At 31.1% G+C, this 27,630-nt stretch overlaps 7 protein-coding genes and 9 pseudogenes across 16 annotated transcripts, besides 5 other annotated features; 4 read left to right on the plus strand and 12 right to left on the minus strand.

Annotated features, from left to right (window-relative positions):
• Positions 1 to 9,183: part of a mobile genetic element that runs on past the window's edge.
• On the minus strand, positions 251 to 1,177 carry TVAGG3_1070230 (uncharacterized protein; the record flags this gene model as incomplete). The annotated part of the gene is made up of 1 exon (XM_051256350.1): positions 251 to 1,177. The coding sequence occupies one exon, from the start codon at positions 1,175 to 1,177 to the stop codon at positions 251 to 253; it is 927 nt and encodes a 308-aa protein (XP_051076424.1).
• On the minus strand, positions 1,244 to 2,443 carry TVAGG3_1070240 (annotated as a pseudogene). The gene has a single exon. A coding segment is annotated over exon 1 (1,200 nt).
• Positions 4,438 to 5,603, minus strand: TVAGG3_1070250 (annotated as a pseudogene). The gene has a single exon. A coding segment is annotated over exon 1 (1,166 nt).
• TVAGG3_1070260 (uncharacterized protein) lies at positions 7,192 to 7,509 on the minus strand (the record flags this gene model as incomplete). Its single annotated transcript, XM_051256351.1, has 1 exon — positions 7,192 to 7,509. The coding sequence occupies one exon, from the start codon at positions 7,507 to 7,509 to the stop codon at positions 7,192 to 7,194; it is 318 nt and encodes a 105-aa protein (XP_051076425.1).
• On the minus strand, positions 7,542 to 8,120 carry TVAGG3_1070270 (uncharacterized protein; the record flags this gene model as incomplete). Its single annotated transcript, XM_051256352.1, has 1 exon — positions 7,542 to 8,120. One exon carries the CDS (start codon positions 8,118 to 8,120, stop codon positions 7,542 to 7,544), a length of 579 nt encoding a protein of 192 aa, XP_051076426.1.
• A 1,860-nt stretch (positions 9,184 to 11,043) lies between the features above and the next one.
• TVAGG3_1070280 lies at positions 11,044 to 11,258 on the plus strand (annotated as a pseudogene). Its single transcript has one exon. A coding segment is annotated over exon 1 (215 nt).
• An 81-nt stretch (positions 11,259 to 11,339) lies between these two features.
• Positions 11,340 to 14,168: a mobile genetic element.
• On the minus strand, positions 13,305 to 13,913 carry TVAGG3_1070300 (uncharacterized protein; the record flags this gene model as incomplete). Its single annotated transcript, XM_051256353.1, has 1 exon — positions 13,305 to 13,913. The coding sequence occupies one exon, from the start codon at positions 13,911 to 13,913 to the stop codon at positions 13,305 to 13,307; it is 609 nt and encodes a 202-aa protein (XP_051076427.1).
• Positions 14,169 to 14,921: 753 nt separating the features above from the next.
• Positions 14,922 to 15,564: a mobile genetic element.
• A 1,035-nt stretch (positions 15,565 to 16,599) lies between these two features.
• Positions 16,600 to 17,311: a terminal%2Cinverted (terminal inverted repeat of Maverick-1A transposon ID:TVAGG3_1070320).
• Positions 16,600 to 27,630: part of a mobile genetic element that runs on past the window's edge.
• TVAGG3_1070330 lies at positions 17,725 to 18,038 on the minus strand (annotated as a pseudogene). Its single transcript has one exon. A coding segment is annotated over exon 1 (314 nt).
• TVAGG3_1070340 (uncharacterized protein) lies at positions 18,069 to 18,395 on the minus strand (the record flags this gene model as incomplete). Its single annotated transcript, XM_051256354.1, has 1 exon — positions 18,069 to 18,395. One exon carries the CDS (start codon positions 18,393 to 18,395, stop codon positions 18,069 to 18,071), a length of 327 nt encoding a protein of 108 aa, XP_051076428.1.
• Positions 19,159 to 19,642, minus strand: TVAGG3_1070350 (annotated as a pseudogene). The gene has a single exon. A coding segment is annotated over exon 1 (484 nt).
• On the plus strand, positions 20,424 to 21,017 carry TVAGG3_1070360 (annotated as a pseudogene). The gene has a single exon. A coding segment is annotated over exon 1 (594 nt).
• Positions 21,332 to 21,898, plus strand: TVAGG3_1070370 (HNH endonuclease family; the record flags this gene model as incomplete). The annotated part of the gene is made up of 1 exon (XM_051256355.1): positions 21,332 to 21,898. The coding sequence occupies one exon, from the start codon at positions 21,332 to 21,334 to the stop codon at positions 21,896 to 21,898; it is 567 nt and encodes a 188-aa protein (XP_051076429.1).
• Positions 22,465 to 23,274, minus strand: TVAGG3_1070380 (annotated as a pseudogene). Its single transcript has one exon. A coding segment is annotated over exon 1 (810 nt).
• Positions 24,403 to 25,384, minus strand: TVAGG3_1070390 (annotated as a pseudogene). Its single transcript has one exon. A coding segment is annotated over exon 1 (982 nt).
• TVAGG3_1070400 (uncharacterized protein) lies at positions 25,893 to 26,366 on the plus strand (the record flags this gene model as incomplete). The annotated part of the gene is made up of 1 exon (XM_051256356.1): positions 25,893 to 26,366. One exon carries the CDS (start codon positions 25,893 to 25,895, stop codon positions 26,364 to 26,366), a length of 474 nt encoding a protein of 157 aa, XP_051076430.1.
• On the minus strand, positions 26,993 to 27,452 carry TVAGG3_1070410 (annotated as a pseudogene). The gene has a single exon. A coding segment is annotated over exon 1 (460 nt).

The following is a 27,630-nucleotide window of genomic DNA, read 5'->3' on the forward strand; positions in this document are numbered from 1 at the left end:
TTAATTATTTTTGAATAACTGATAGGGTCACCGGGTCACCAGGTAATTTAACTTCTCTGAAAAAATGAGACAACATGACATTTTGACAACAGGTATGAAAGGAGGATGGTATTTATTAATTATTTTTGAATAACTGATAGGGTCACCGGGTCACCAGGTCACCAGGTAATTTAACTTCTCTGAAAAAATGAGACAACATGACATTTTGACAACAGGTAGGATTAATGTAAAAATAAATTCAAATCATACTTTATAAAGCTTCATTTACAGGTATTTCATCGTCAGTAAATGAATCCTCATTATCGTTTGGTTCAACCTGTTTATATAATCCTTTCATTTCTTCTTTCAAAACATAATACCATGTCTGTTTACCATCTATTTTTCTTTGTTTCCTATCACATTTATCCTTAATACTCATTTGGAAATTCTTGTCTTTCATGTCTGATGGTTTGCAGAATAGAGCATTTTTACACGTCATACCTGCACACAATTCATCATAATGTGTATTTATCCATACATCTAAAGGATTTGTTGATAATTCAATTAAATCTTGTTTGGCTTCAGTCATCGGTATGATTCGTACATTAAATGATGAAAGGTCATATTGCATAAAATACGTCAGTAAATTATCATAAAATTCCTTTGTGCATGAATTCATCAAATTCTTGAAATAATCAAATTGACCCTTAAATTTACCATTAACTCTTAAAACTACATATCTTCTGTCTCCAACTTCAATTTTGACAGGGTAAACGTTATTAGTTACGAAAATGAAGTTTGCAACGTTCTGAGCAGTTCTTCTGGGTTGATTCTTTTCATTAATTCTTATCTCATTATCCGTTATAATTGATTTCAAAGCGTTGAAGTTTGCGAGTCTGTCTTCACCTACATTCTTGAGTTCATTAAGTACAAGAAACATTTTATTCTCAACTACTGAATTGAAATTACCCGTTAACTCACCTATTTCAGTAATGTTTTTGCATGAATAACCGGCGAGAAGTTCAGAAATAATGTCTGTAAATCTGTTTTTACCTGTTCCCTGAAGTCCTTTCAAAATAATTGCTGTTTCATTCTTGATTCCAGGATGTTGAATCATTGATGCAATCCAGCCGAGAAGGTATTTATACACTTCATCGTTATTATCACAAATGACTTCTTTAATGAAATTCATAAACATTTCAATTTTTGAGTAATCTAGTTTTTCGAGAATGTTGTATTTATAACCTTGAAACGTTGAGAAAACATCGGGGGAATCAGATTTAAAGCAAACACCCTTAACGGTTAATGAAGACAATTGATTTAATAGTACATCCCATGCTGTTATTGTTTTACCTTCTTCTTTAAATAATTTAATCATTTTGAGTGACTCTTTCATGTTTGATTGAAGAAGGAATGATATTTGATTCATTTTGTCGTGGATATTATAGTCCTTTTGAATGAAATATTTATTTCCACAATCTACAAAACGGATTACACGTGATAAATCCTCAATTACTTCAGAACTGTTTTTATACTGATGATTTTCAGCCTTGCGTCTAATATCTGTTATCAAAAACGAGTCATCAAGTTTGATATCAAATGTTATTTTTGGCTTACGTAATAAAGGCAAAACATATTCATCATAATATTCCTTTTGATATAGTTTTAGAATCTTCACTAAAACAAATGGAGAAGTCATTAAATGTGCATATCTACTACGTGCTTTTTCAAAATTACTTTTTGCATTTTCTGTTAAACTGCAGAAGTTATAAACGTTATCGTAGGCTTCATTAATTAAATGATTAGGTAACGAATTAATAGCTTGAAACAGTGTGAATAATGTTATTTCTTTTTCTAAATTCATGTTTCCACCGTCATTATGTACTTCAAAATCATAGATGCCATCAACTATGCTCTGGGCAAGTTTATCGTCAATGTTTACATCTTTGTTTTCATTCATTATACTCTTTATTTCTTCGTTCTTCTGTTCAACTCTTACCTTAATATTCAAATCATTTAATATATCATTCACTGTTCTGGTTAATGTTGAATCATAACTTCCACGAATGAATGAGTATGTATTGATTGGTTCTGTTGCATTCTTGCGAACTCTTGAATCAGCCATAACTACTAAAGAACGCTTTGAATCATCCATAGAAGTCATTATGTCAATATCATAATCATTGCAGGAATAACATTTAATCATTCTGTTCGAAACTGCATAGAAGAAATTAGTGTTGCAATAAATGTGAAGACCTCCTGAAGCGGTTTTAACGATAACATCTTTATCCGAAAGTTTTGATAAAATATCTTTTCTAACTGTTTCTTTAAGTTCATCATTGTATGATTTATTGATATCAACATCTATAATCGTTAAATTTGAAATTTTATTTACTAATAAAGCCATACCAGTTTTCCTTCCTCTTCCTCCATCATGTTTGAGGTAGTTATGTAAATCAATCATGTTTTCACCAATTCTTTCATTGAGGGTTTTAGTTTCTGCCATAACTAATTCCTCAGCTAATTCCTCAACTAATGAATCAATAACTTTTTCATCAGAAACGATATAGTTGCTGTTGTTGTTTGTTGCCGTCATTTATATAAAAATAAAAAAATAAAAATAATTTTAAAACTAACTTTATTTTTGGACTGCATCATATTTCCGTCACTGTTGTCAAAATGTCATGTTGTCTCATTTTTTCAGAGAAGTTAAATTACCTGGTGACCTGGTGACCCGGTGACCCTATCAGTTATTCAAAAATAATTAATAAATGAATAACCTGAAAACATTAACGTAAACATTAACGATAAACATTAACGTAACCATTAACGTAAACATTAACGATAAACATTTATTTCCAGGACTGTTGTCAAAATGTCATGTTGTCTCATTTTTTCAGAGAAGTTAAATTACCTGGTGACCCGGTGACTTCATCAGTTATTCAAAAATAATTAATAAATACCATCCTCCTTTCATACCTGTTGTCAAAATGTCATGTTGTCTCATTTTTTCAGAGAAGTTAAATTACCTGGTGACCTGGTGACCCGGTGACCCTATCAGTTATTCAAAAATAATTAATAAATGAATAACCTGAAAACATTAACGTAAACATTAACGATAAACATTAACGTAACCATTAACGTAAACATTAACGATAAACATTTATTTCCAGGACTGTTGTCAAAATGTCATGTTGTCTCATTTTTTCAGAGAAGTTAAATTACCTGGTGACCCGGTGACTTCATCAGTTATTCAAAAATAATTAATAAATACCATCCTCCTTTCATACCTGTTGTCAAAATGTCATGTTGTCTCATTTTTTCAGAGAAGTTAAATTACCTGGTGACCTGGTGACCCGGTGACCCTATCAGTTATTCAAAAATAATTAATAAATGAATAACCTGAAAACATTAACGTAAACATTAACGATAAACATTTATTTCCAGGACTGTTGTCAAAATGTCATATTGTCTCATTTTTTCAGAAAAGTTAAATTACCTGGTAGCAGTGAAATAAAATTTTGTTATCAGTTATTTTATCATCGTTTTATTAAGTTCATCTTTAGTTAATAATTTGAATGGATTCGCTAATGTTCCACCTTGAGTCACAACACCTGCCCTGGCTAATTGTGAAGAACCTGGGATAAGTACTCCACGAAATGATTTCATTGGTATCATTAATTTAGAAATAGTTGGCTTAATTAATTTTGTCATTTATGATAAAAATAAAATTGCATAATTTAAATTTTTCTTTTCATTTTCTCATTTTTCATCCTGTTTTGGTTTCAGCAACTTTTCAAGTTGTTGTCTTGTCAGTAACTTTAATTTTAACTTTGGATCAAATATTGGGTTTCCATCTTTATCTCTTCCAATAACACCATATGGTAGAATCTTCATTTATACTAAAATAAAAATTTAAATTATGCTGTTCGCTCTTTTGGAGCTCAGGACTTTCAGTCCGTTCTAAAGTTTGTTTTACAAACATTGAGCGTTCATTGAACTCTATACCATGCGTAAACTGTCATGTAAGGTGGCATGTATTCTTTACTTTGTCCCGTTGTTTGTGTATATCCTGAAACGAAATGTGTATGGTTTCCCTCTCCCTGAGTGTCACTCCAGTAACAATTTATAGCAAACTTAACGTCGTCTTTAACATCATATCCTTTACCTTTTGTCATTCCTGACCAATCCCAATATCTATGCTTATGCCAACCTGCCTGAGATGTACTTAAATCTATGTAGTGACTGTGTGCAGGTAAATTTTCACCTGAAATCGTTTTACTTCCACCTGTTTCCTTTGAAGAGTTTGCACAATACAAAAACCTGTCTACAATCTGTTCCCATGCACCAACACCAAACATTACTTGAGGACCTCTTGCATCCATAGATGTATAAATAGAACCTACTGGGTTCATTAAATCAAACATATGAGATAATATAGGATTGTCTATTTTGAACTTAAAATATAGTGCAACTATTTCGGGTTTCTTCTGGTTTGTGTCAGAATATTTTTTATAATATAATCTTATGTTTTCAGGGTAGGTAAAATCTTGACTATAATATTTATTTTTGTCATCTGTATAATAATATACTATTCTCGTTTTTTCTATTGCATTATATCTTTTATATCTATAATAATCTAAATATAATGTTAGCTTTTGTTCATCTACATGTGGTGTTCTGTCGTCATCTCCATAGTCATAATAATATGGTGCTGGAGCTTGGTGAGGCAATGTCATATCTGTCATTTCATAAACTCTTAAATATTTCTTTTGTTCGTCTCCATATAAGTTTAAGTAGCAGTTGTTGTCTAATGGAACTTTAACTTGTGTACCATCATTCTTTATATAGCTTACATACATTTCATTGTTATTTTTCGGAATGAGTTTACATCGTATACCATTTTTTAAGGACTGTACCAATTGCCATCTAAAATATTTATTTTCTTCATTGACAGAAAAGTCACCAACAATAGTTTCAATATTTTTAGTTGTTCCTATCAAACTTTGGTATATTTCGTTGACATATTCATTATCTGCCTTCTTCTCTAACTCATCATTAACATAAGTTTTATCTGCTTTAAGGTCTAAACATCCTGAAACCCATTCTGTATCAGCTTTAACTTTAAAAGTCTCCAATGTCCATTCATGATACCATTCAACCTTTTCTTTAATTTCATTATCTTTTTCATCAACATAAACCAAATTTGCCTTCTTCATTAATTCACCGTTGACATATTCATTATCTGCCTTCTTCTCTATGTCATTAAGGAAACCTTTTATGAATTCCTCATTTAAATTAAATCTTCCAATCTTCAAAACTTTAGGAAATGCATTTAATGCGTAATATCTTTGTTCTTCTGGTGGAATTGATATTATATCATCCGTTATACCTTTAATTTTTGAATTCATAAATAAAATTTCTTTTATATTTGATATCACTGCACCACCTTTGCAAACGAATTCGAAATGGTCATTTTTCAATACTATCTCCAAATCTCCATATTTCAACCTTTGTGTTTGTTCTGCTGTCTTTGAATTATATGCATATATGGCGTATGTAATGGTCTGAAGGACCTGGGTGCTTTGCGCCTTAAGTTGCTGTGGTTGCTGTTGTTTAATCATTTATTATGATTTAAAAATAAATATTTAATCCGTTATCTCATCAGCTATTTTTTCTATTTGAAATTGCCATAATATTTCATTCATAAATTCTAAATCACAATCAAATAGGTCAGTTATTCTAAATTTAATATTTGATAAATCTTTTGAATGAAGAATAAATGAATTCCCGGATAATTGAAACGGATATGATAAAGAAAATGTGTTTAAGTTGATGGATAAAATGTTTTGTATTGATGGGTAAGAGTTAGGGTCTAATGTTTGATGTGAAAATCTCATTGGGGTATTAACTTTATCACATTTGATTAAAATGAAATTGGAACCGGTGTCAGAATACAAAACATCCCAACATCTTTTTCAAAATTTAATATCCCCAACAATGAACGAAGATGAGGAGTACAAAATTTAATTTTCAGCGGGAAATTTAATAAGGTTATTTATTTCATCAAGTTCAAAAAGTTTATCAGGTTTTGATTTAAAATTTTCTTCATACCATACGATAAATGATTCATTTAAATAACTTAAAATCGTGTTAATATCCCATTTCGCTATCACATTATTTATATACATATCATACGTTTTTTCATGGTCATCTTTAATAAATGATATATAATCTGAAGGGTCTAAAAGAATGGGATTAAATTTACCACTCACAGAAACGAGAGTAACATTATAAATTCCGCTAACTGTTAAATTTAATTCACAGTTATTATTCGAAATAATATTGATAATTGACATTTTTATTACGATTAAAAATATGGTAAAGCGTTATTTTCCAGTGATAAATAAAACTAGAATAAGATTACCTCAAGAATTCATAAATTCAACGAATAAGAAATTCATTCATGTTATAAATTTTAGTGTTTTCAGAAAATATGAGTCGATGTCATATTCATCAACAGGTTATATTTCACTTCATTCAAATTTAGTTCAATCAAACCCATATAATGACCATTTCATAAGATTTTCAGATGGTATTAAAAATGTAATTGATAGATTAAAATATGAACAGATTGACAATATCGAATTTTTGGAAATTTTGGTTTAAATATCCCGATGGAAAAAAGATTGAAGTTAAAGATAAAGCTGATACTATAACAAAAACAATTACAATGACCGATCCGGATAGTGGGGAACAAAAAGAAATAAAACAAACGATAGAAACTGGTGAAAGGTCAATTATTATTGATTATGATTCAAAGGATTATTATTCGATAATGTTAATGCTTGAATATTAAATGGCCTTAACAAAGAATTTTTCAAGTGATATTTTATATTCATCAACTATTTTATTATAAATATCATTATATGTTAAATGAAGTTCAGTTGTTGTTCCATTCTTTGATATCTTAATTGTGCTAATATCCTTTATGGATTTATTTTTGCAACTGTTCCGCAGCATGAAACCTCATCATCTATGAAAAATTGAATCTTAACGTCTGAATCTTGAACATCACAAAGAATGGCGATAATGTGAATTAATGATTCATAAGGTAAAATAATTAAACCGATTGATCAATTAAATTTATTATTGAATCATAATTATTAATTATTATATCACGGTAAATTTTCATTAATTCAGAATTAATGTCTATTTTATATGGGTTCTCGATGTTTGATGAAAGAGGTGGGGGTATGTTGGATAAGTGGGAATCTCAACAGGTTCTTTACCGGGTTCGGATAAAATGATTGGGTCTCCATTCTCATGGTTTTCTTCATTCTCCTCCTCCTCCTTTTTCGGTAAGTCACGAGTTAATAAATTTGGTTGAGTTGCTGACCTCGTTAATTCGGGGCTAACATTAACTTTAACATTTTGAATAATTCGTGATTTATCATCATTTACGTTATAACCAACCGTAATCTCTGCTTTTGCGTTAGTGTTCTTTTGACTAGTGAAACGTCTTCTCATTTATAATCGAATAAAAAAATATATTTAAACTTTTATTTTGCTGGAACTTTTGAATCTATTATTCCCTGTATTTGTTCATGAAGTTGATTTTTAGCTGTTTCATTGTAATTAATAGACCTAATATATTCATTAATTGCATTCTTATAATCATCTGATTTCTCAAATTTTCTTTTATCTGATTCCTTAACTAAATCATAAGTTAAACCTCGTTGCTGATATAATGGTTTCTTAATTAAATCTTTGAATGCTTGAGATAAAGCACCCGATGTAATTCTTGCTACTATAATTGGTTGGAATTGTTGTTTAAGTTCATCTTTAACATTTGCGAAAACTGGATCGAATAAAGCAACTTTAAAGAATTTCTTAGCTGAAATTTCAGGTCTAATATTTGCATATTGACCATCAAACTGGTTAGAATATCGTGGTAATCCATCCGGTCCCTCTTCAATAGCATTTAATTCTTCATTGAAATAAGAATATGGATTATGACGGTATGAATTAATTGGACCATTTTCACCTTCTCCAATGTATTGTTTAACAGCTTTTCCATTTTCATCAAATTGCATAGGATAACGTTCATTATATGCTTTACGTTTAGGATAATCAGACATAGTTAATTTATAACCATTTATGACTTTAATATTTCCTTGACCATCAGTAACGAAAACTTCATTTATACCATCAGGTTTTCCATTTGGACCCGTAATGTCTGCTTCGTGTGCTTCCCAATTTGGACCATGACGTTTGGCATATGCTTGAGCTTCTGGTAATGTTAAAACGTTTCTCATTTGTTTAACATCTTTTTGAAGACCAGCAACAATATGAACTAATTCTTTCATTCCATCAGGAACTTTCATAGTTCTATTATATGCACCCCTTTTGTTTGTTCCTTGTTTTAATGGAACTTGTAGAAGATTTGCTATTTCTGTCATGTTTAATTATAAATAAAAAATAAAAATTAATTATAAAAAGTTAATCAAATTTAACACTTCCTTTATTTAAATCAACTATTATTTTTCCATGTTCACCTAATTGCTGATATTGTGTGTAAAGTTCATTAATGCTCATTGGTAAATTCACTTGATAAAGCATAACGTTCAACTGTTGACGACTAAACCCACTGAAAATGAAAAGTGTTGATAGATTTGATTTAATGTTTGTGCTTAATGCTTTGAAATATTGAACAGCCATAAAGAATGAACACTGAATGTGTCGACATTGAGTTAATAACTGATTAAAATATGATTTCTCATTTGTTATTAGTTTTGATTTCACTGCATCATCTAAAAAAATGAGTGAATGCAAAAATTCTTTATCAAAATTTGAAATAGAAAGTGTTTCAAATAATTCATCCCGTTGTTTATCAATAATTTTATCCTCTAATCCTTGCTTCTTGATTGTATTATATAATTCTTTATACATTAAAAAGTTTTTTAAATAATCTTCTGCTTCTTCTTGTGATAAATAAATAATTGGAATTTTGATTAAATGCTTTAAAGATTCAAATGTATCATCTGAAGGTGAACCTGAACGGTTGATATAAATTAACACGTGTGAATAGGGGGAAGTGTTAGCAATAATGATAATTTGTTTTAATATCGTTAATGTTTTACCTTTATTTTGTTTACCAATTGCTGCAGTGATTGAATTTAAGTAACATTCAGAATATGGAATTTTCATTAATTTTTCCTTAGATAGAGCATTTCTATTATCACTCAATGCTTCATTAATCATATCATCTATGTATGTATTATATACTCCTGCTAATTCTTCATAAGGAGTGTATGAATTTAAATCCATTTAATCAAAAATAAATTTATAATTTTAAACATTTCTATTCATCAATATTTCATCATATGAACTTCTATACTGTGGTGGTGTACCTGTTGGATGATATTTCAAACCTTCATCCGGTGTCCATGTCCAATATGTAGTCCTAGTAAACCAAACCTGAGGAGGATTTATCACCTTTGAACAGTAAGTGTCATTTTCACCCTGAATGATTGGATAAGCTTTCACTTGTACTGTAACTTGTGAGTTGAAAGTTTCTAATCCATCAAAGAATATACCCGCTCCATCACGTTGAACTGGAATAGTGCATAAGAATGAAGTTTGGTCTTTCCATGTTCTAGCTAATGGCTTGCCATTATCATCATTCAGTGGTCTAGTTAATGAGTCCTCGTATTCTTCCGTGCATTCATTCACTCCATCTAAATCAGAAGCTTGAAGCATACGTGTAAAGAATATGTCGCCCACTGTGGTCATCGCTTGATCAGGGAAGTTTCTGGAATCTATAGTGACCTGAAGACCTCGAAGCATTGGATTTTCTAAAACTGTTCTTTGCATTGCATTCTTCGGAAATGTTAACACAACATCTGTAACATTATGAAGAGCGTATGAGAAATCTGAGCTAATACCTTCAGGAGTGATGCAACCTCCATTTAGTGAACGAACGTCAATATGTTGAGCTGGAATCATGAATGGATCTTCCTTACTAAATAAACGTGGTATTGCTTTAACTGATTCTTCAATTAAACCATATCCAGGTGTAATGCATTTATCCTCTAAAACTTCCATCTTTGTGCATGAAATAATAACGTCATCAACTGTTGCGTCAGCAGATGTAGCGGATAAGCTTGTAATTAATTTGGTAGGAAGTCCGATTTGTTGGAATTTGCGATCATATTTATAAACATGATTCATAATCTTTTCATAATTTTCATCAGTTATCTTTTCATAAACGTAATTTTGTAAATCAGCAACTCTTAACGGGTCAACCTGACAAAATACTAAAGTATCCCTGAAAACATAATATTTAAGAATGATATCACCAAATGATTTAGGATAATCATCGAACGCCTGAAATGCTAACAAATCATTTACCGGAATAATCATATCAAAAGTGACATCAACTTCTTCATTTGCTTTAGTGAAAACTTCAGAAGGGTCAATATATTTACCACATACTGAGTTATCATATTTTTGAACATTATTATATAACGAATGAACAAACTTTTTAACTTTCCTTTCTGATTTTGGTTTATATGTTGCAAATGCGAAAGATTCACGGGCGCAATCCATCTGAAGATAACCGGCATCACCTCTTTCGGTTTCTACTTCTAATTGTTTAAAGCTTTGATTTGATGATTTGTAACCAACGAATAAACGCATGCATTTAAAAGCGGCATCACATGTGAAAGCTTTATTTGAAACTAGAGTTACTTTAACTTTGCGTTTAATATATGTGTCACCTAATTGGTTCACATCATGAGCTGGATTTGTAATTCTTAAATGAGTTTGTTTATCATCAAAATATGGAGCATCAGAGTCATAGCATGAACTTTCAAGTTCTCTATAATATCTTCTACCGTCATTCTTTGCAAATATTTCATTTATCTTTTCGAATGAATGAAACACATTTCCATTAATCGGTTTGGTGTTTGGCACCAAATAGTTAGTCGTCATTTATTAATAAATAAAAATCAAAATTAAAAAGATGGAAATGAATTTTTAATTTTAATGAAATAATCAACTATGGCTGCAGGTATATTTAAGAAACTGTGGGATAGAGTAAAAAGAGGAGCGAGTAAAGTTTGGGAAACATTGAAGAAGGAGCAAATTGGATATTTAAGAATAAAGAAGCAATTAGTGACGTTGCTGAATCAATAACGCCAAAAGCTGCCCCAATAAGAGAAATTTTAAATAAAGGAGAAAAAGTTTATCAAAGACTACAACCGATACTAAGATAAAAATAATTTTAAAATAATTTATTTTTCCACTATCTACCTCCTATTTTATTAAGTATTCCTTCAGCTATTCCACCAATTGCGTTACCTGCTTGTGCTCCCATCGCCGGATTACCTGCTTTAGTACCTAATACTCCACCTATGATAGTTCCTGCCGTTTTCGCTACTGGTGCCAAAAAGTTTGCAACGGGTTTAATAATCTTTTGATGAACCCAACCCGCAGCTTTCTTAATTCCTTCCCATAATTTTTTAAAGAATCCTGCCGCCATTTCTGATTTAATATTAATTAAAAAATATATTTCATCACTTATATTCTAATTTTTATTTAATGATAAATGAAACCGATTTTAAAAATAAATGAAACAGAGGAGGAAGAAATAAATGAAAGTGAAAATGTTCAACAAAAAATAAACGTTGTTCAACCAATTACTGAAATAAAAATTTTTTCATCTGTTGAAGAATTTAATGACTATTATGCTAATAATAAAAAATTATTTGAAGAATTGACAACGTGTAAATTGAATAAAATGTTTAAAGTTGATGGATTCAAAATTTCAAAAATAAAAGGGGTGGTTAGTTTGAAATCTATTCCTCAATCAAGAATCACCTCATTAATGAAAATTTATGATTTAACAAAAAGAATAGAAGAGATTGAAGAAAGAATGAATCAAATAATTGATTTCATAAATTCAAATAATCATTAGTTTCTTAAAGTTCAATGTTGAACTCATCAAATTCTTCTTCATCATTACCATTACCTTTAGCGAGTTTATTTACTCTTTCAACTTTATCTTTTGATAGTCTTTCGTTTAATTTTTTCTGAAGTTTTTCGTTACCAAGTTCTAAAATTTTACATGGATGATATTTAAACCCGTTAAATTCTTTTTCCTCAGTTTTAATCATTAATCTACAAAGAACTTTAGTGAGGTGGTTTTGTTGTTTAAACCATTTATCCTTAATATTTGTTATAAATTCAATATCCGGAATTAATTCCCAAATTTTTGAATTTTCGATTAATTTACCATCAAATGCAAAAGCAATAGGTTTAATATTAAACTTACCTTTATAAAATAAACTTTGTATGCAATCGTCAAAATAAACGTCTACTTGTTTAACCTGGGTGAGAATTGGTGAAAGTTTATTCATTAATTGATTTACAGTCACGAATTTTGATTCACTCATTTCATACAAAATAAAAAATAAATTATTCAAAAATGTAAGACATGAATTTTTAAAGTTTATTTTTTATTCATGAAAATAATTATTTCTAATTTATTTTACTCTCTCGTATATACTAGATTTAAAGAATTCAGAACTTTTACCATAATCTCCTAAATGTTTTCTTATCCCTAACGTGTGCCAGTTATTATATGAAACTGAATAAACTTTATCTTTATCTTTACACCTTTCATCACTTCCAATATATTTATATCTCAGTTTTGATTTAGCATTTTCATATTCATTAGCGTTTAATAATTCACAGTCTTCCTTTTTAAATTGATGTTTAAGATATTCAGGATTTAATACTCTACGTTTATATGCTCCTAACTTAGTTCTAAAGGTTTTTCTACAAAATTTAGGAATTCCATCCTCTTTAATGTCATCAATGATTTCCATTTCATTATTTTCAATTTCTTCTTCTCGTTTATGAGGTCTTTGATTATGACTCCATTGATTCCATGAAATTAAATATTCTTTATCATTATATTTATACCTCATTAGCTTATTTTGGCTTTCATATTCATTTAATAATTCACAATCTTCATTTTTAAATTGAAGTTTAACCCATTCAGGATTTAAACAATGTTTAATTAATCGCGGAATATCTGACATCATCTATATATAGCTTCTTTTATAAAAGATAAAAAATAAATTATTTTAAAATTAATGTTAATTTTTTTAATGGTTTATAAATAAATATATTTTAATGCATCGTCTATATATAGATGTAACAAAAAAAGTCTCACAACCCTTCCACATATACTACTGTTTTTTAAGTCATGAATTCGTAAGAAAGCGCGACATTATTAAATAAATTAGTAATAAATATTATATACTAAACACATTATTAAAAAATTCATCGTATTGACTCATATTTGATTTAGCAACTAATGAACAGGTTGAAAATAAAAACTCAATCCAATCAGAAATAAAAGAATCACTCGAAGTTAAGCAAAAATTCCTCGTATATGTTTTATCATTTAATTTAACCGTTGATGATACCATGAATGGTTTTAAGTAAGCGTTCAAAGTTGCACACTCAGAAAGTTGTAATTCTTCTTTAGTCTCTAATGTTTCAAAGTCAAAAGTAATATAATATCTTGTCGGTTTATAATATTCCTGCAAATTGTGAGCTAATAACCACTGATATATCTTCTGTTTCGTAATATGTGGTGCATATGGTTGCTGTGTCTTTTGCAACTGAACGTCTTGAATTAATCTCCCATTATTTTCTTTACATTTCTCACAATGCTTTAAAAATCTTCTTTGGTTTTTCCTTTCTGGATCATCGCGGATAGAATAAACTTCTTCTTTACAATATGGACAAACTTTATAGCCGGTGAGTGCTTCAACGTCTGTTATTCTGTCAGCGTGAAGTTTTCCACATGGACTCTGTGTTAATAAAATATTTACTGTTTCAAATTCTGGATCTATCATTATTGATTCCACTAATGAAAAGTCTACCTTATTTATGTCCACGTCTTCTGGTTGAGGATCACAATAATAGAAATCAATATTAACATTTAACATTCTCGCTAATCTCTCACTTTCTGATGAAATGTCAAGCCCTTCATATGCATCTATTGCTTCATTTAAATAGCTCCTACGAGTTTTAGGATTAACACCATCAGGAATGTTATAGAAGCGTTTAAATAACCTTCTACCTTCTGCTCTAATTTGATTATCATTCATTTTAGCTGTTCCGTTTTTGTTCATTTATGTAAGAATAAAAAATTAAAAAATAAATAAAAATAAAGTTTATTTTTTAAAGCCCATAAAATGAATTAAGAACACATAAATTTTTATCATCTGCGACGTGACGAATACATTTTAATTTACTCAAGAATGCGTACCCTGATACATTAAATCTAATTCCTGTCTTATTTAATTTCACAACTTTGAAAAGGAATGTATGAATAGCTATAAAATGATGAGAAGATGTTTTATGGGTTGCTTCCATTTTTTCTGAAATAAATGAATAAATATAATGCTTATACGTTTTCATATCTTTTATATTCTTAATAACGAATGGTATAGACCTTTCAACTTCGTCTTCCTTCGGTGCTGTTCTTTCATATGAAACATTATTAGTATCTTCAACAATGAAACCGCAATCACATAAAATTTTATATGTTCCAATGGTTTCTTTTGATATTTTATCTAATAAATCAAAAACTTTATCAACACCTGTGCATTTATTTAAATAATAATTTGTGTAAATATCATGATCTTCTTTCTTAATCGTATTAGTTGCATATGTCACGTTTTTTAGTGCTTTTTTGAATTTTTCGGAATCTAAAGGTGGTGAAAATAAGATACAGGGGTATTCTTCATTATCAATAAATTGTAACTTATGTTTACGAATAAATTTAGTACCTTCTTCTGAAAGTGTTTCGTCTATTTCACCATCTAATAAATTTTGTGTTGATTCTGAGACATAATTTTTATATCTTTCTTCATGAGATTTCTGAACTTCTGATTCTGAAGCTGGGATATTCATTAAACCCTCTACTTCATTTTCATTATATTTTTCAACTTCTCTTAATTCCTTAATTTTTTCATCTATTTCATCTCTTATTTTTTTCAGTCTTTCAATTTCATTGTATTCATCATCTTTAATCCGTTCTTCATAATATTCAGGGAAAACATCAGGTTCTTTAGGTTTTTCTTCTTCAGATGTAGGATATAAGAAATTTATAACATCATCTTTATTCATTTTTCCATCATAATCTAAATCATTTAATAACTCGGCAAATTTTTGACAATTTCTTAAATAATATTTATTAACTTCATAACCTACCTCCTCTAATATATCCTTTATTTCCTCGTTTGTGAATCCTAATTTTTTAACATTGTTAGTTTTGACGCTCATTTCATACAAAATAAAAAAATAAAATAATAAACATAACTAAGTTTTAATTTTTCGTAAGACATGAATTTTTAAAGTTTATTTTTTAAAAATTTTTTATTTTTTATTTCATTATGGTAGTGAATCTTTTATTCATGAAAATAATTATATCTGATTTATTTTACTCTCTCGTATATACTAGATTTGAAGAATTCAGAACATTTACCATAATCTCCTAAATGTTTTCTTATCCCTAACGTGTGCCAGTTATTATATGAAACTGAATAAACTTTATCTTTATCTTTACACCTTTCATCACTTCCAATATATTTATATCTCAGTTTTGATTTAGCATTTTCATATTCATTAGCGTTTAATAATTCACAGTCTTCCTTTTTAAATTGATGTTTAAGATATTCAGGATTTAATACTCTACGTTTATATGCTCCTAACTTAGTTCTAAAGGTTTTTCTACAAAATTTAGGAATTCCATCCTCTTTAATGTCATCAATGATTTCCATTTCATTATTTTCAATTTCTTCTTCTCGTTTATGAGGTCTTTGATTATGACTCCATTGATTCCATGAAATTAAATATTCTTTATCATTATATTTATACCTCATTAGCTTATTTTGGCTTTCATATTCATTTAATAATTCACAATCTTCATTTTTAAATTGAAGTTTAACCCATTCAGGATTTAAACAATGTTTAATTAATCGCGGAATATCTGACATCATCTATATATAGCTTCTTTTATAAAAGATAAAAAATAAATTATTTTAAAATTAATGTTAATTTTTTAATAATGTGTTTAGTATATAATATTTATTACTAATTTATTTAATAATGTCGCGCTTTCTTACGAATTCATGACTTAAAAAACGTAAGAAAAATTTTTATATCATCTATATATAGAAGATGTGAAAATATACCTTCATCTATATATAGACGTAACAAAAAAAGTCACTAAACCCTTCATATCCTACTACTATCAGCATCGAAACAAAAAGTGCAAGATTTTTACGAAAAGAGCTTACAGTTGTAATAAATATAAGATAGGATTACACACGTAAGCTCTTTTCGTAAACTTGCACTTAGAGATCAGCATCGAAACAAAAAGTGCAAGATTTTTACGAAAAGAGCTTACAGTTGTAATAAATATAAGATAGGATTACACACGTAAGCTCTTTTCGTAAACTTGCACTTAGAGATCAGAAAGTAATGACAAAATGATAACAAATACTAGATCTTAAATAAGTACCGACATCATGCAGATAGAATACATATCATGTGTACGGAGGCACTGCGCGCCTCCTTACCCATTATATGTGAATTTGACACTTTACGAAACCGTTAACGTATATTTTACAACACAAACGACAACACTAACTTAACCTTAAATATTTACAAAGCCACCAACCACTTCACCTCACTAACGTTTTCACTAACGACTTTACTACTGTAAAAAATAAACGTTCTCATTTACAAAAGTATTGCAGCGCTTCCCATTGCTGTGCTTCACACAACAGTTCATATTCTTCACTATCGCTGCTGTCACTCCAATCGTCAGAGTCAAAATCACTGTCAAAATAAATGTTACTCAGTTTTGACAAAGCTAATGAAACACGCTTACCGTTTGTATCATATGCTTGTATAAACTTTCCATTCTTCATTCCTTCATAAACGCTCAAACTAACTTTACCCTTTCTCCCTCGTATCTGATAGAATGTATTTTCACGAGGAACGAAGAACAAATTCTTGAACTCATGACCGTTGTAGTTTGTTATCTCAATAGTTTTCGTCATTTATATAAAAATAAAATAAAAATAAACTTAAAAATAAACTTAAAAATAAATGATATCACCACCCTCACACGTATGAAAACATAGCACAAAAATAAATTTAGGGTAGAAGGTTAGATCTAACCCGATTTCTAACCTCATTTCTACCCTGTTGAATTCATTGCTTTATAACTCTCTTCCTTTCTCCAACTCTTCTAGCTTCTTCTTAAGTTCAGCAATGTTGTCCTCATGAAGTTTAATCTTTCTCAAAATTCCTTCTCTATCTAATGGTTGCTTTATCTTTCTAAACTGAACTCTACCATCCTTCATAGTATGAATGTAAAAACCTTCTGGAATAGTTCCTGATTTAATGTATTCTACCAAAAACTTTTGTTTCATTGCTTCAGTGACTTTAGTCGTCATTTCAATCAAATAAAAATTTTAATATTAAATAAAAATAACGTTATTTTTTCAGTAAGGAAACGCAGGAGTTTTACGATTTATTTGAGGAGTAGGTTCTGGTTTAAATGTTGGAGTCGGTTTAGGAGTTGACTTTTGAACAGGAGTTTGTACTTTCATAGGTTCAGGAGTCATTGAAGGTTTTGCTTGTGAAGGTGTTGGTTTTGGCGAAGGTGTTGGAGTTTGTTTAACTTCAGCTACTTCAGTATTATTTACAACATTTGCTTTATTTCTTTTCAACATCATAACTGCTCCTGCTGTAGCTAGCAAACCTAGTGGGAGACCATATCTTATATAAGGACTTGACCAAATGCTATTTTTGACAGGAGCTGGTGGAACACCTAACCTTGGTGAGACTGCTCTTTGCCATTGTGCAGCTCGTAAGAAATATTCAATAGGTGCTCCATAATCGTTTGGTAAAGTTTGTTTCATAGATGGTGAAGGTTCACGAGAGCTTGATGAAGAACTCATTTATAAGCTTTAAAAATAAACGTTCATCCTTTATTCCTCACTGTCGTCCGTAGCTAAGTTATAGTCATCTAATCTTATTATTGGGATTCCATTAGCACGCACCTGAATGGCAAAGCAACAATCCCTCATAAATCCAATAAGTGGCTTTGGTACATTTTCAGTTGCTAGTTCAATAGGTCCTTTAACAGACAATTTGTATGTTATTGGAGCAGTAGATGTTTGACCTTGCTGGAAGCAAAAGTCCACTTCTGTTGGAAAACCACATAAGAAATGTGTGTTGTCATAGCTATCCCATTTATGTTCCACACTACCATCATCCACCAATGACCTCATAACATCTTCATTAAATCCTATCATATCATTGTTTGTATTGAAGCGTTCGCAACCATTTCATAAAATACAGGTCCATATGATTTTTCAGGTTCTGCAGGCATATTTCCATAAGCTCCCATGGAAAGCTGAAGATATTTAAACTTAGGGTTCTCAAAATTAACATAATAGTTGTCTTTCTTTCTAAATAGTGCCCAAATACTTTTAACATTAATAGGCGTATAAGCTGCTGTAAATGTTGCACTTGAACTATCTGTATTCTTTGAGAATGAACCGTCCATAGGAATCCAATCCATAACTTTAACAGGAAAACATAAAGCCTCGTTTGTATAATGTTCTACAAGTTCTGTATAAATGTTAGGGTCTAAAGAGAATGACTTTGGATGAATGAAACATTCATTAAAATCCATCTTTGTTCGAAATAGTTGCTGGGTTACAGTTGTAATAGTAACTGTTCCACTAGCTTCTACTGCCTTCGTTATCATAGTGAATGGTTCATTCCATGGAACAAATTTATTTGTCGGTGGATTTGAATCTGAAGCAAATGCAACTTTAAGAGTTGGATTGAAAGCAATGATATCATTTACAGATATAGATGTGCATTGTAAGGCGTCGCTACTGAACTTTACTTTAAGCTGAATGTTTCCTGCAAAAGCTGGAATAAATCGAATAGCTTCTAATGGAAGGAATCTTCTAACAGGAATTCTTAAACGAAGCTTAAAATCAAATGATTTTCCTGCTGTAATTGGACCACTAACAATTTGTCCTGTTCTGCATGTTCCCGAATGACTCCATACATCTTCATGTCGAGTCTTTGAGAAAACATCTACTTTCTTTATTTGTTCGGTAGTTTGTGAGTTTGAAGTTATATATGCTTCTTCTCTTGCGTTGTCTTGAGAATATACGATACGACCATTTGCAAGGATTTGATATCCAGCAACTGCATAGAAAGCGTCATCGAAACCAATCCAAAATCCTGGTGGGTTTGTTTTATTGGAACCTGAACCAATTTCTTTATCTACAATAAATTGACCTTCCATTTTATACGTAATGAATGTATTGTAAAGGTCCAACATATTTTCACCAGGAGGTGAGAGATTGAATGTTACCCATGTGTTATCTTTAGCAGTTCCAGGTTGTGATGGAATCTTTGCGTCAGAATATTTTCTATTAGTGTCACCAATTTGAACTGCATTGTCTATGATATCGAAATATGAGCGAATCTGATGAATATGCTCTGCTGGAGTAAATTCGTTTAACTGTTCGTTCTGCATGTCTTTACTTCAGATAAAAATATCTATTTACTTCATTATTCTCACTCTTCTTCTTGGCATTCGTGGTGGAAGTTGTTTCTTGACATTTTCAATGAACTGTACATTCTCTTTTGTCTCAACTTCTTTCACTGGCGGGTCAGGATTCTTTGACTCGGTTTGTTTTTCAATGAAATTCACGAACTTTGCAATAAGCTCTTGGTTCGTTATTGAAAGTACATCTGGCTTTTTTCTTCTGGTTCTATTGACTTTTCAGTTTGAACAGAAGGTTTTATATGGGCTTCGCCCTCGGTGCCATGCACCTTAAATGTCGCTCTCTGCATTCGCTAATGGAACCTTTCTTTTTCTTACGTATATTTTACCATCTTTACTCTGACTTACGTAATAGAAAGGATGTTGTATTCCTCTTGCGTCATTTAATATAATAGACTCTCGCTCTGATTTTGACAAGCTCATTTTACATCGGTTAAAGTTTTAATTTTGTTTTTTATCTGCAGTCAAATGACTCAGACAAGCCCTACGGACAAGACCCAAGGGGTCATAGATGTTGAAGCATTGAAGAAAGAAATTCGTGAGCAAATTTTATCCGAACTGAAGGAACAAAAACAAGAACAAAAGCCAGAGAGACCAAAGAGAAAACTTAGTGAAAAACAACTTGCTGCATTAGCTGCTGGAAGACAAAAGAACCCACGTTTGCTGGCGAAAAAGCTAGAGAAGAAGCTGAAGCAAAAGCTAAAGAAGCTGAAGCAAAGAAAGAGTAAATGGTTTATTTTTATCGAATTAAATGTATAGACAAATACCTTTATCTGTTGCGTTCAGTAGTGAAAACCCTGACGTCAAAATAAAGGGGAACAGAGTAACGTTTAAGTTTCCAACAGACTGGATTGTGAACATAAATGAAGAGAAGTACATTGGCATAACATCTATGTATATAACACGTGCTTTCAGAAAGGTTGACTTTATACTTCAAGTCGAGATAGAAAATGACGAACAGTCTTTAAGCGCCCAAAACATTCACATATACAAATACTTTAAAGACGATACAACATTGCAACAATGTATGATTTCATTTAATGAGATGTTCGAGAAAAAGTTCAACATTGAAGTACAAACTTTACAGCCTTTACGTGAGTTTCTTGCACAACTGAAAGAAGAAGGTAGTCAGCCACAACTTATAGACTTTCATTATGAATTTAATGAAAATGAAGATGGAACACATGACTGTCAGTTTGTTGTATTCTCACCATTCAATGAAGTCGCTAAAGAGAAAGAAAATCCATTACGTATAAGATTTCAAATCTCTGAACCAAGTGATGATTTCAAGAATGTTTTCAATTATGATGCAATGCTTCCGAGGAAAAATGAATTTTCAAAGATTGTAACACCTGGCATTTGGGATAGAAAGCAAGCTATATTATATTCAAACTTAAGTAAGGGAGTTGAAAATGAGTTCATTGGTCATACAAGAACTTCACCACTTCCTAACCCTAAATACTATAAATTAACTGGCTTCAATCGTGAGTTTTGGATAGACATGTTCTCCACTCATGACCATAACTGCCCAGTGTTCTTACCTCCAGACCATAAGGACTGTCTCTACATTGAAGCACAACTCTTAAACTCTACAATAGCTGTATTGTAAAATCTACGCTAGTTTTATTTTTTCTGAAAATTTTTATTTGAGTGAAAGGCATGGAAGGTGAAGGACATTGGCAAACACTCGAACATGACAATGACTATGAAATCTTTTCAGAGTACCCTTATCCAATTAGACGTATAAGCAATAAAAGAGTTGTTAGTGAGTTTGACCAAGGAGATGGTTATATTTGTGTAAATTTAAACAAACACAAGCTGATGAAACATAGAATAGTTGCAGAAACTTTCATTCCGAACCCTGAAGGACTTCGTGAAGTAGACCATATAAACAGAGACAGAGGAGACTTTCATATCTCGAACTTAAGATGGACGACAAGAAGAGAAAACATGAGAAATATTTCTGGTTCAAATGGCTATTGGTTTGACATTGTTGACTCTCTTCCTGAAGACGCTGTTGAAATTATACAATACTCATATCACACGTTAGAGAACTACTACTATGTCCCAAGTGAAGATGCCTTTTACTATTTCATGGGAACTCAATACAGACGAATGAATGTCTTAAGACAGTATAACAAAGATTATATAAACATTACAGATGTAGAAGGAAGAAGAACAAAGCTGTCTATTGCAAAGTTTAAGAGAGACAATGGTTATACATAAATGACAAAAATATATGACCTCATTATTTTTATCACGAATGACCTCATTGCTGACAAAAATAAATGACCTCAGAACTTCAACTTACGAATAAAGCTTGTTTTAGTCGTTATTGAGAAGTTAAACTTTTCTCAAAGCAAGGTGTAGCAGACTTACATAAGTCAAATCCAATCTCTTGACCGTCATAAAGTGCTTTGTAAAGTTTCATTAAACTGAACTCAGAGTCTTTGTCATATGTTCCAACAGGTATGTGAATGTTCTTATCTTCATTGTAATAGCATTGTATAGCTTCAGGAAACATTTCATTTGCTGTTAAAGCAAGGACGTCTTGTTTGACACCTTTGCAACGTGCATGGAATGCAACTTCATTTAAATCGTTAGTGAGTAAGTCTATGTAGGTCTTCTTTCCACAAAATATTGACTTGTATGCTAAACTTTGTTTTCCAGGTGTTATTTCTGCGAAGTCAGAATGAAATTGACCAAGGTTCTTTCCTATAAGTTCGCGACCGTATCTCTTCTTAAACTCTGCTGCAAGCTTTGGTATGTCTTCATTGAAAATATGCATGCTATCACAGTCCTGGTAAAATATTTGAAGTCCCATATCTTCAGCAGTACAGAATACTTCATTCATAATACGTTTCGACATAGATAAGATATTAACACCAAGTGGACAGAAGTTAAAGTGTCTGCAAATGCTTTTCGTTAGCTTGAAAATAGTTTTATCTGAACCATCCAAACCTTCGAACTTCACTATATGGTTGTAGTTTCTGATGGCATATCTTATAGCATCTTTGTCATTTACTATGGTTATTTTTGACTCAATAGGAGATAGAATAGTTTTGCCATAAATACTGTTCAGAATGAGCTTTATATTTTCTTGCAAAGGATTTCCTTCTTTCTTATATTTTAACCTTAACTCAAACAACTTCTTTACTTCATCTCTTATTCTAATATCTCTGTTTCCATCGTAATAGTATCCTTGCAACACTTCACATTTGACACCTTGATATTTTATGAGGTCTTGTAATGTTATATGGTCAACATACATTAAACAGCAAGTGTTTGAACTTCTGGGAACGTTAAGTTCTGGATTTAGTTCAGGGTCACAAACTATTAAAGGAAAGTGTCTATGTATTCCAATCTCTGTTATCTTAATGAGAACAAAGAAGCCAGACATAAACTTTTCACCAATGGGTTCCTTTTGGTCGTCATCGAATAAATGTCTCATGAGATACTCTGTGCTTAACATTTCTTTCTTCATAACCTTTGGAATACCTTCTAAAGTATAAAGTCTTGCTATAGCTGATGGATATAATGAAACAGCGTCGAAATCAGCAATGAGTTTTTTTACTCTTTTGTTTCATGTTATCTGACAACATACATCTTCCACCTTGAATGCATCTCGAAATAAATTCTCTTGGTTTATTTGAGAGGTCATATAAATTTCCATTCGGGAAGTACACTCTGTTCTCAAATAATTTGTTAGCAATTGAACAAATACTAACGTAGTCATAAACGTTTAAATCAAATTCTTTCAATATGTCATTGCGGAACTTAACAAAACCTTCTCTTAAAATTCTTACATCTTGTTTGCAATAAAATGTGCTATACTTTTCTAAGTCGAAGTGGTTTTCATCTATTCTGCAACCTTTGATGGAATCTATGTTTTTCATGAACGTATCGCATCCGGATAAACTTACATGCTTCAGAAATGACACCAGTTCTGTTGTCATTTGCTAACAAAACACTGCTGTAGTAGTTGTATGGAAATACTTCTTTCGGTCCTGTTTGTAAGTTAAACATAGCAGGAAATAGTTTAAGCTTCTTATTTATAACACTGTAAGAGTCTTTTATAATAATTGCCCTTCCTTTATATAAGCCAGTTATTTGCATTGTTCGTGAACCTTTAATGATGGGAGTTCCTTTCACTTCTGTCATGTGTCTTAAGATTTTATATCATAACTGAGGTTATGGAAATATATTAAACTCTTGTCAGGAAGTCGCTCCAAAAATTCTGTTGCACAGTTCTGACCCCAAATGCTTTCACTCACTGAACCATCTTCACTGTCATAACAGATGTTAAAAGCTTTATGAAAGCCATCGTACTACACTCAAAGTCAGCAAAGAAAACGTGCTCAGGAATGAACTTGCACTTATTTTTATTTACTTCTTTTGACTCGGCTTTCTTCTTCAGTTGTACACAATACTTTGGAGCATATGTCAAATCTTTAAATGGTGCAAGGTTCTGTTTATATAAGTCAGTCGTATATGTGAAAAGTTCTCCATAAGAAATAGGTTCGAAATATTTGCACTCCCACAATGTTTTCATAACATCCCATAACGGTGTTGTTCTATCATAACGAACTACATATTTTCTCTCTCTTTGTATAAATCTTCATCTGTTTCTCAATGTTCATTCCACCACACTCCTTCAAGATTTCTATATAGTTGCGAATGAAATATGTTGTCATTGGTAATCTTTCGTTTAGCATGTAGTGGTCTTCAACAAGAAGTAAGTCAATAGTTCGAACAGTTTTACATTCTTTTGGTATGTATCTCTTTATTTCATTATGTCTTGAGTCATTGAAATAACCAATGGTAACATTAAATGCTATACCTGTTGCGTCAGAAATTTCTTGTACTTTACTTTGAGGAAAGTCTCTAACACGAATGACTTCTCTCATGTGGTCAATAGTTCTCATCTACTCCAGCCTGAATGCAAGCATAAACGAAACAATTGTCTTCTGTCATAAGTGTTGCAGTTCTTTTGTTCAGTTCATTGAAGATTTGGTAGCGTTCAAGATTTATAGGTAATGTGCAAAGATACTTCCAGAACTGACCGCTTCTCTTCTTATAAAACTTCTTTTCACCATTATCTTTCCAAAAGCTTTCTATAAGTGCTGGGTTTCCTGTTTGCTTAAGAGCTTCCAAAATGGCTTTCTGGTCATTTGTCAGTGTGCTTTCATCTCTATATGGTCTCTTTTTTGGTTTGCCTTTCTTTACATCTGACATCGTTAAGCCTTCATATTCTGTTAAATCATACATCTTTATTTCAGTAAGATTCTTTATGTTTGTCAAGAAGAAGTCATAGTGCATTTCAACAATACCTGCAGCATTTGCTTCTATCTCTGATATAAAGTTCTCCTTCAAGAGCTGATGTAGTAATGTTCCAATATTATTGAGGTTTAACGTAGAACATTCATACTTTCCACCAAGTTTATAACATACCATCCATCTCTGTTGTGAGTTTATTTTAATTTTCTCTAAGAGTCTCATGAAAACCTTACCGAAATGTTTGTGTAAGTAGTCTCTGTTTGGTTCATCTAAAGCTTCGATGTTAAAGTCAATGAGTCTATTGCCTGACTTCACATTTCTCTTCCTATTCTCTTCATCTTTCTTTAACCATCTCTCACCTTCTTTTGGTTTGTCGTCAATGGAACGAATGACATCGTTAGCTTTGCGAACTTGTTCTATAGCACTTTTAAACATCTCTCTTCTCTGTTGTTTCAGTGTGTCGTCTCTTCTTCTTGTTTCACCAACGTTTGAGTTCGTAAGTTCAAACATCTCTTGACGAACGTCATGAGAAAGAGCTTTACGAGTATGACCAACGTTCGCATTTGTTATGTCAAACATTTCTCTTCTTACTTCATGAGGTACTGAACGTCTATGATATAATAGTCAATAGCAACGTCATTTAAAGGAAATGCTCTTGCATGGACTTCGTCCTCGCCGCGTTGCGGCTTTATGAACTCATGAATTCTATCATAACTTATTGCACCATTATAGTCATTGAGGATATCAGCGAGTGCTTTTTTGTTTGTTGCGTAATGCTTTGCAACATCTATATTAGCTTCTGTAAGAAGTTGTTTTATTTCCGAGTGTTCTAACTTAGACAACTTCCGATACATCTTTAGTAGGAAATAAAAAAATATTTTTTGAAAAAATTAGATTAGATTTTTTAAGTTATTTTTCAAAATAATTTAATATTTTTATTTTAATGAAACACATGCAAGATTGCAAGTTCTTTTCATACAATGCTCTCGCTACTGCCATCAAGAATGAGTTCAATGGTGCTGCAAACGTTAATGTTATCTTTAACAAGAAGTTTGTGAAAGAATCTAAGTTTGGTCAGTATGTCAGACCATTAGCTATCGTCATTGACCGCAAACGTTATACTTCACAAGAGTTAGCAGTAGTTTTGAAACAAAAGAGTTTCTTCGTGAATGTCAAAGATACTCATTATACTGTCATAAAGAACTCTAACATTGACTTCTTCAGTATTGCTTTAAATCTTTCCGAACAGAAAGAATATAAGAAAGGTGAAACAAATGTGAAATATTATCCTTCATCTCTGAAGACAATAACGAACAAAGATGTTATACAGAAATTCTTACCAAAGGTTGAAGAAGCTTCTATTGACATTGACGAAGGAAGTGAAATGGTTGAAGAAATTGACCCTGACGTTATTTAAGCAAAAATATATTTTTGGTTAGTCTTCATATCAATATTTTACAACAATTCCCCAATGTATAAACTTTTCATACGCTTTTTCATAAGCTTTATATACCTTCAGAAATTTTGCATAATCTTTAGAAGCATTTAGATATTGTTTAAATGCTTTGTATATCTTCAGAAATTTTGCATAATCTTTTACATGTTGTTCGTTCTCTTCTTCTGTCATGAGTTCCGAATATTCTAAATTCATGTTCTTTCATATGAGATAAAATTTATAAAAAAAATAAAATTAGCGTAGATTTTTTTATTCTTCCTCTTTGAAGTTATCGAAATATTCTGTTATTTTTTCCTTCAGTAATGTTAAGCCTTCTTTGAATGTAAGTATTGTGCAACCTTTGATGTCATAGTGTGTTTGAGGTAACGTATCTTGACTATTTGTTTCACATCTTCATTCTGAGTCATTGAAATCGGTAAGTTTTCGCGATAGAACCAATTTCTGTCAGATTTGTAAATCTTAGCAAGGTCGTAAAAGCTTTATTGTTTCTTCTGATAAATGCAACATAACCATGTACTGTCTTCTTCTTTCTCCAACTCTTCAGTATAAATCATATACTTATAGTTCTTTTCCTTTCCTTTTGGTACCGAACGTGGTATTCTTTTCTGAATGCTTTTGTCTTTTGCTTCAAGCTTGTTTTCCATCTCTTCACGTTCTGCTTTATATAGTTCATCTAACATCATGAAAATATAACAAGCATAACGAGGTGAAGCCACATTGCTACAGCATTTACTAAAAGTCTATGAATATAATAACCTTTCAACCAGGAGCCAAATTCTTGCGATTTTCGTACGGAATCTCTTCTCTCGGTTTTCCGAGGGAAGCAATCATATGAGGAAATTCTTCTAAAAGTTCTTTTGTCTGTTGTTTTCAAACCAATGATATGCTTGCTTTGTAGAACGAAGAGCATTCATTATACTTGCATTTGGTACATATCGTCTTTGACGAACGAATGAGACGTAACTGTTTGTTATACTGTATGTACTCGTATTCTTCATTTATAGCTTCATGGACTATAACTGTTGTTGTGTTCTCTGATGTTGACATTACTGTCTTTACATACAAAATAAAAAAATAAATAAAAATAAAATAACTTTATTTTTCTAACTAATGAAATTCATTATTTTTGTGCTGAATTCAGCAAAAATAATTTTTAGGGTAGATGGTTATATCTAACCTCATTTCTACACTCATTTCTACCCTCATTATTTATAACCGTTTTACA

The sequence above is a fragment of the Trichomonas vaginalis genome, assembly GCF_026262505.1.
Source record: "Trichomonas vaginalis G3 chromosome Unknown ctg_87, whole genome shotgun sequence".
Taxonomy (NCBI): domain Eukaryota; phylum Parabasalia; order Trichomonadida; family Trichomonadidae; genus Trichomonas; species Trichomonas vaginalis.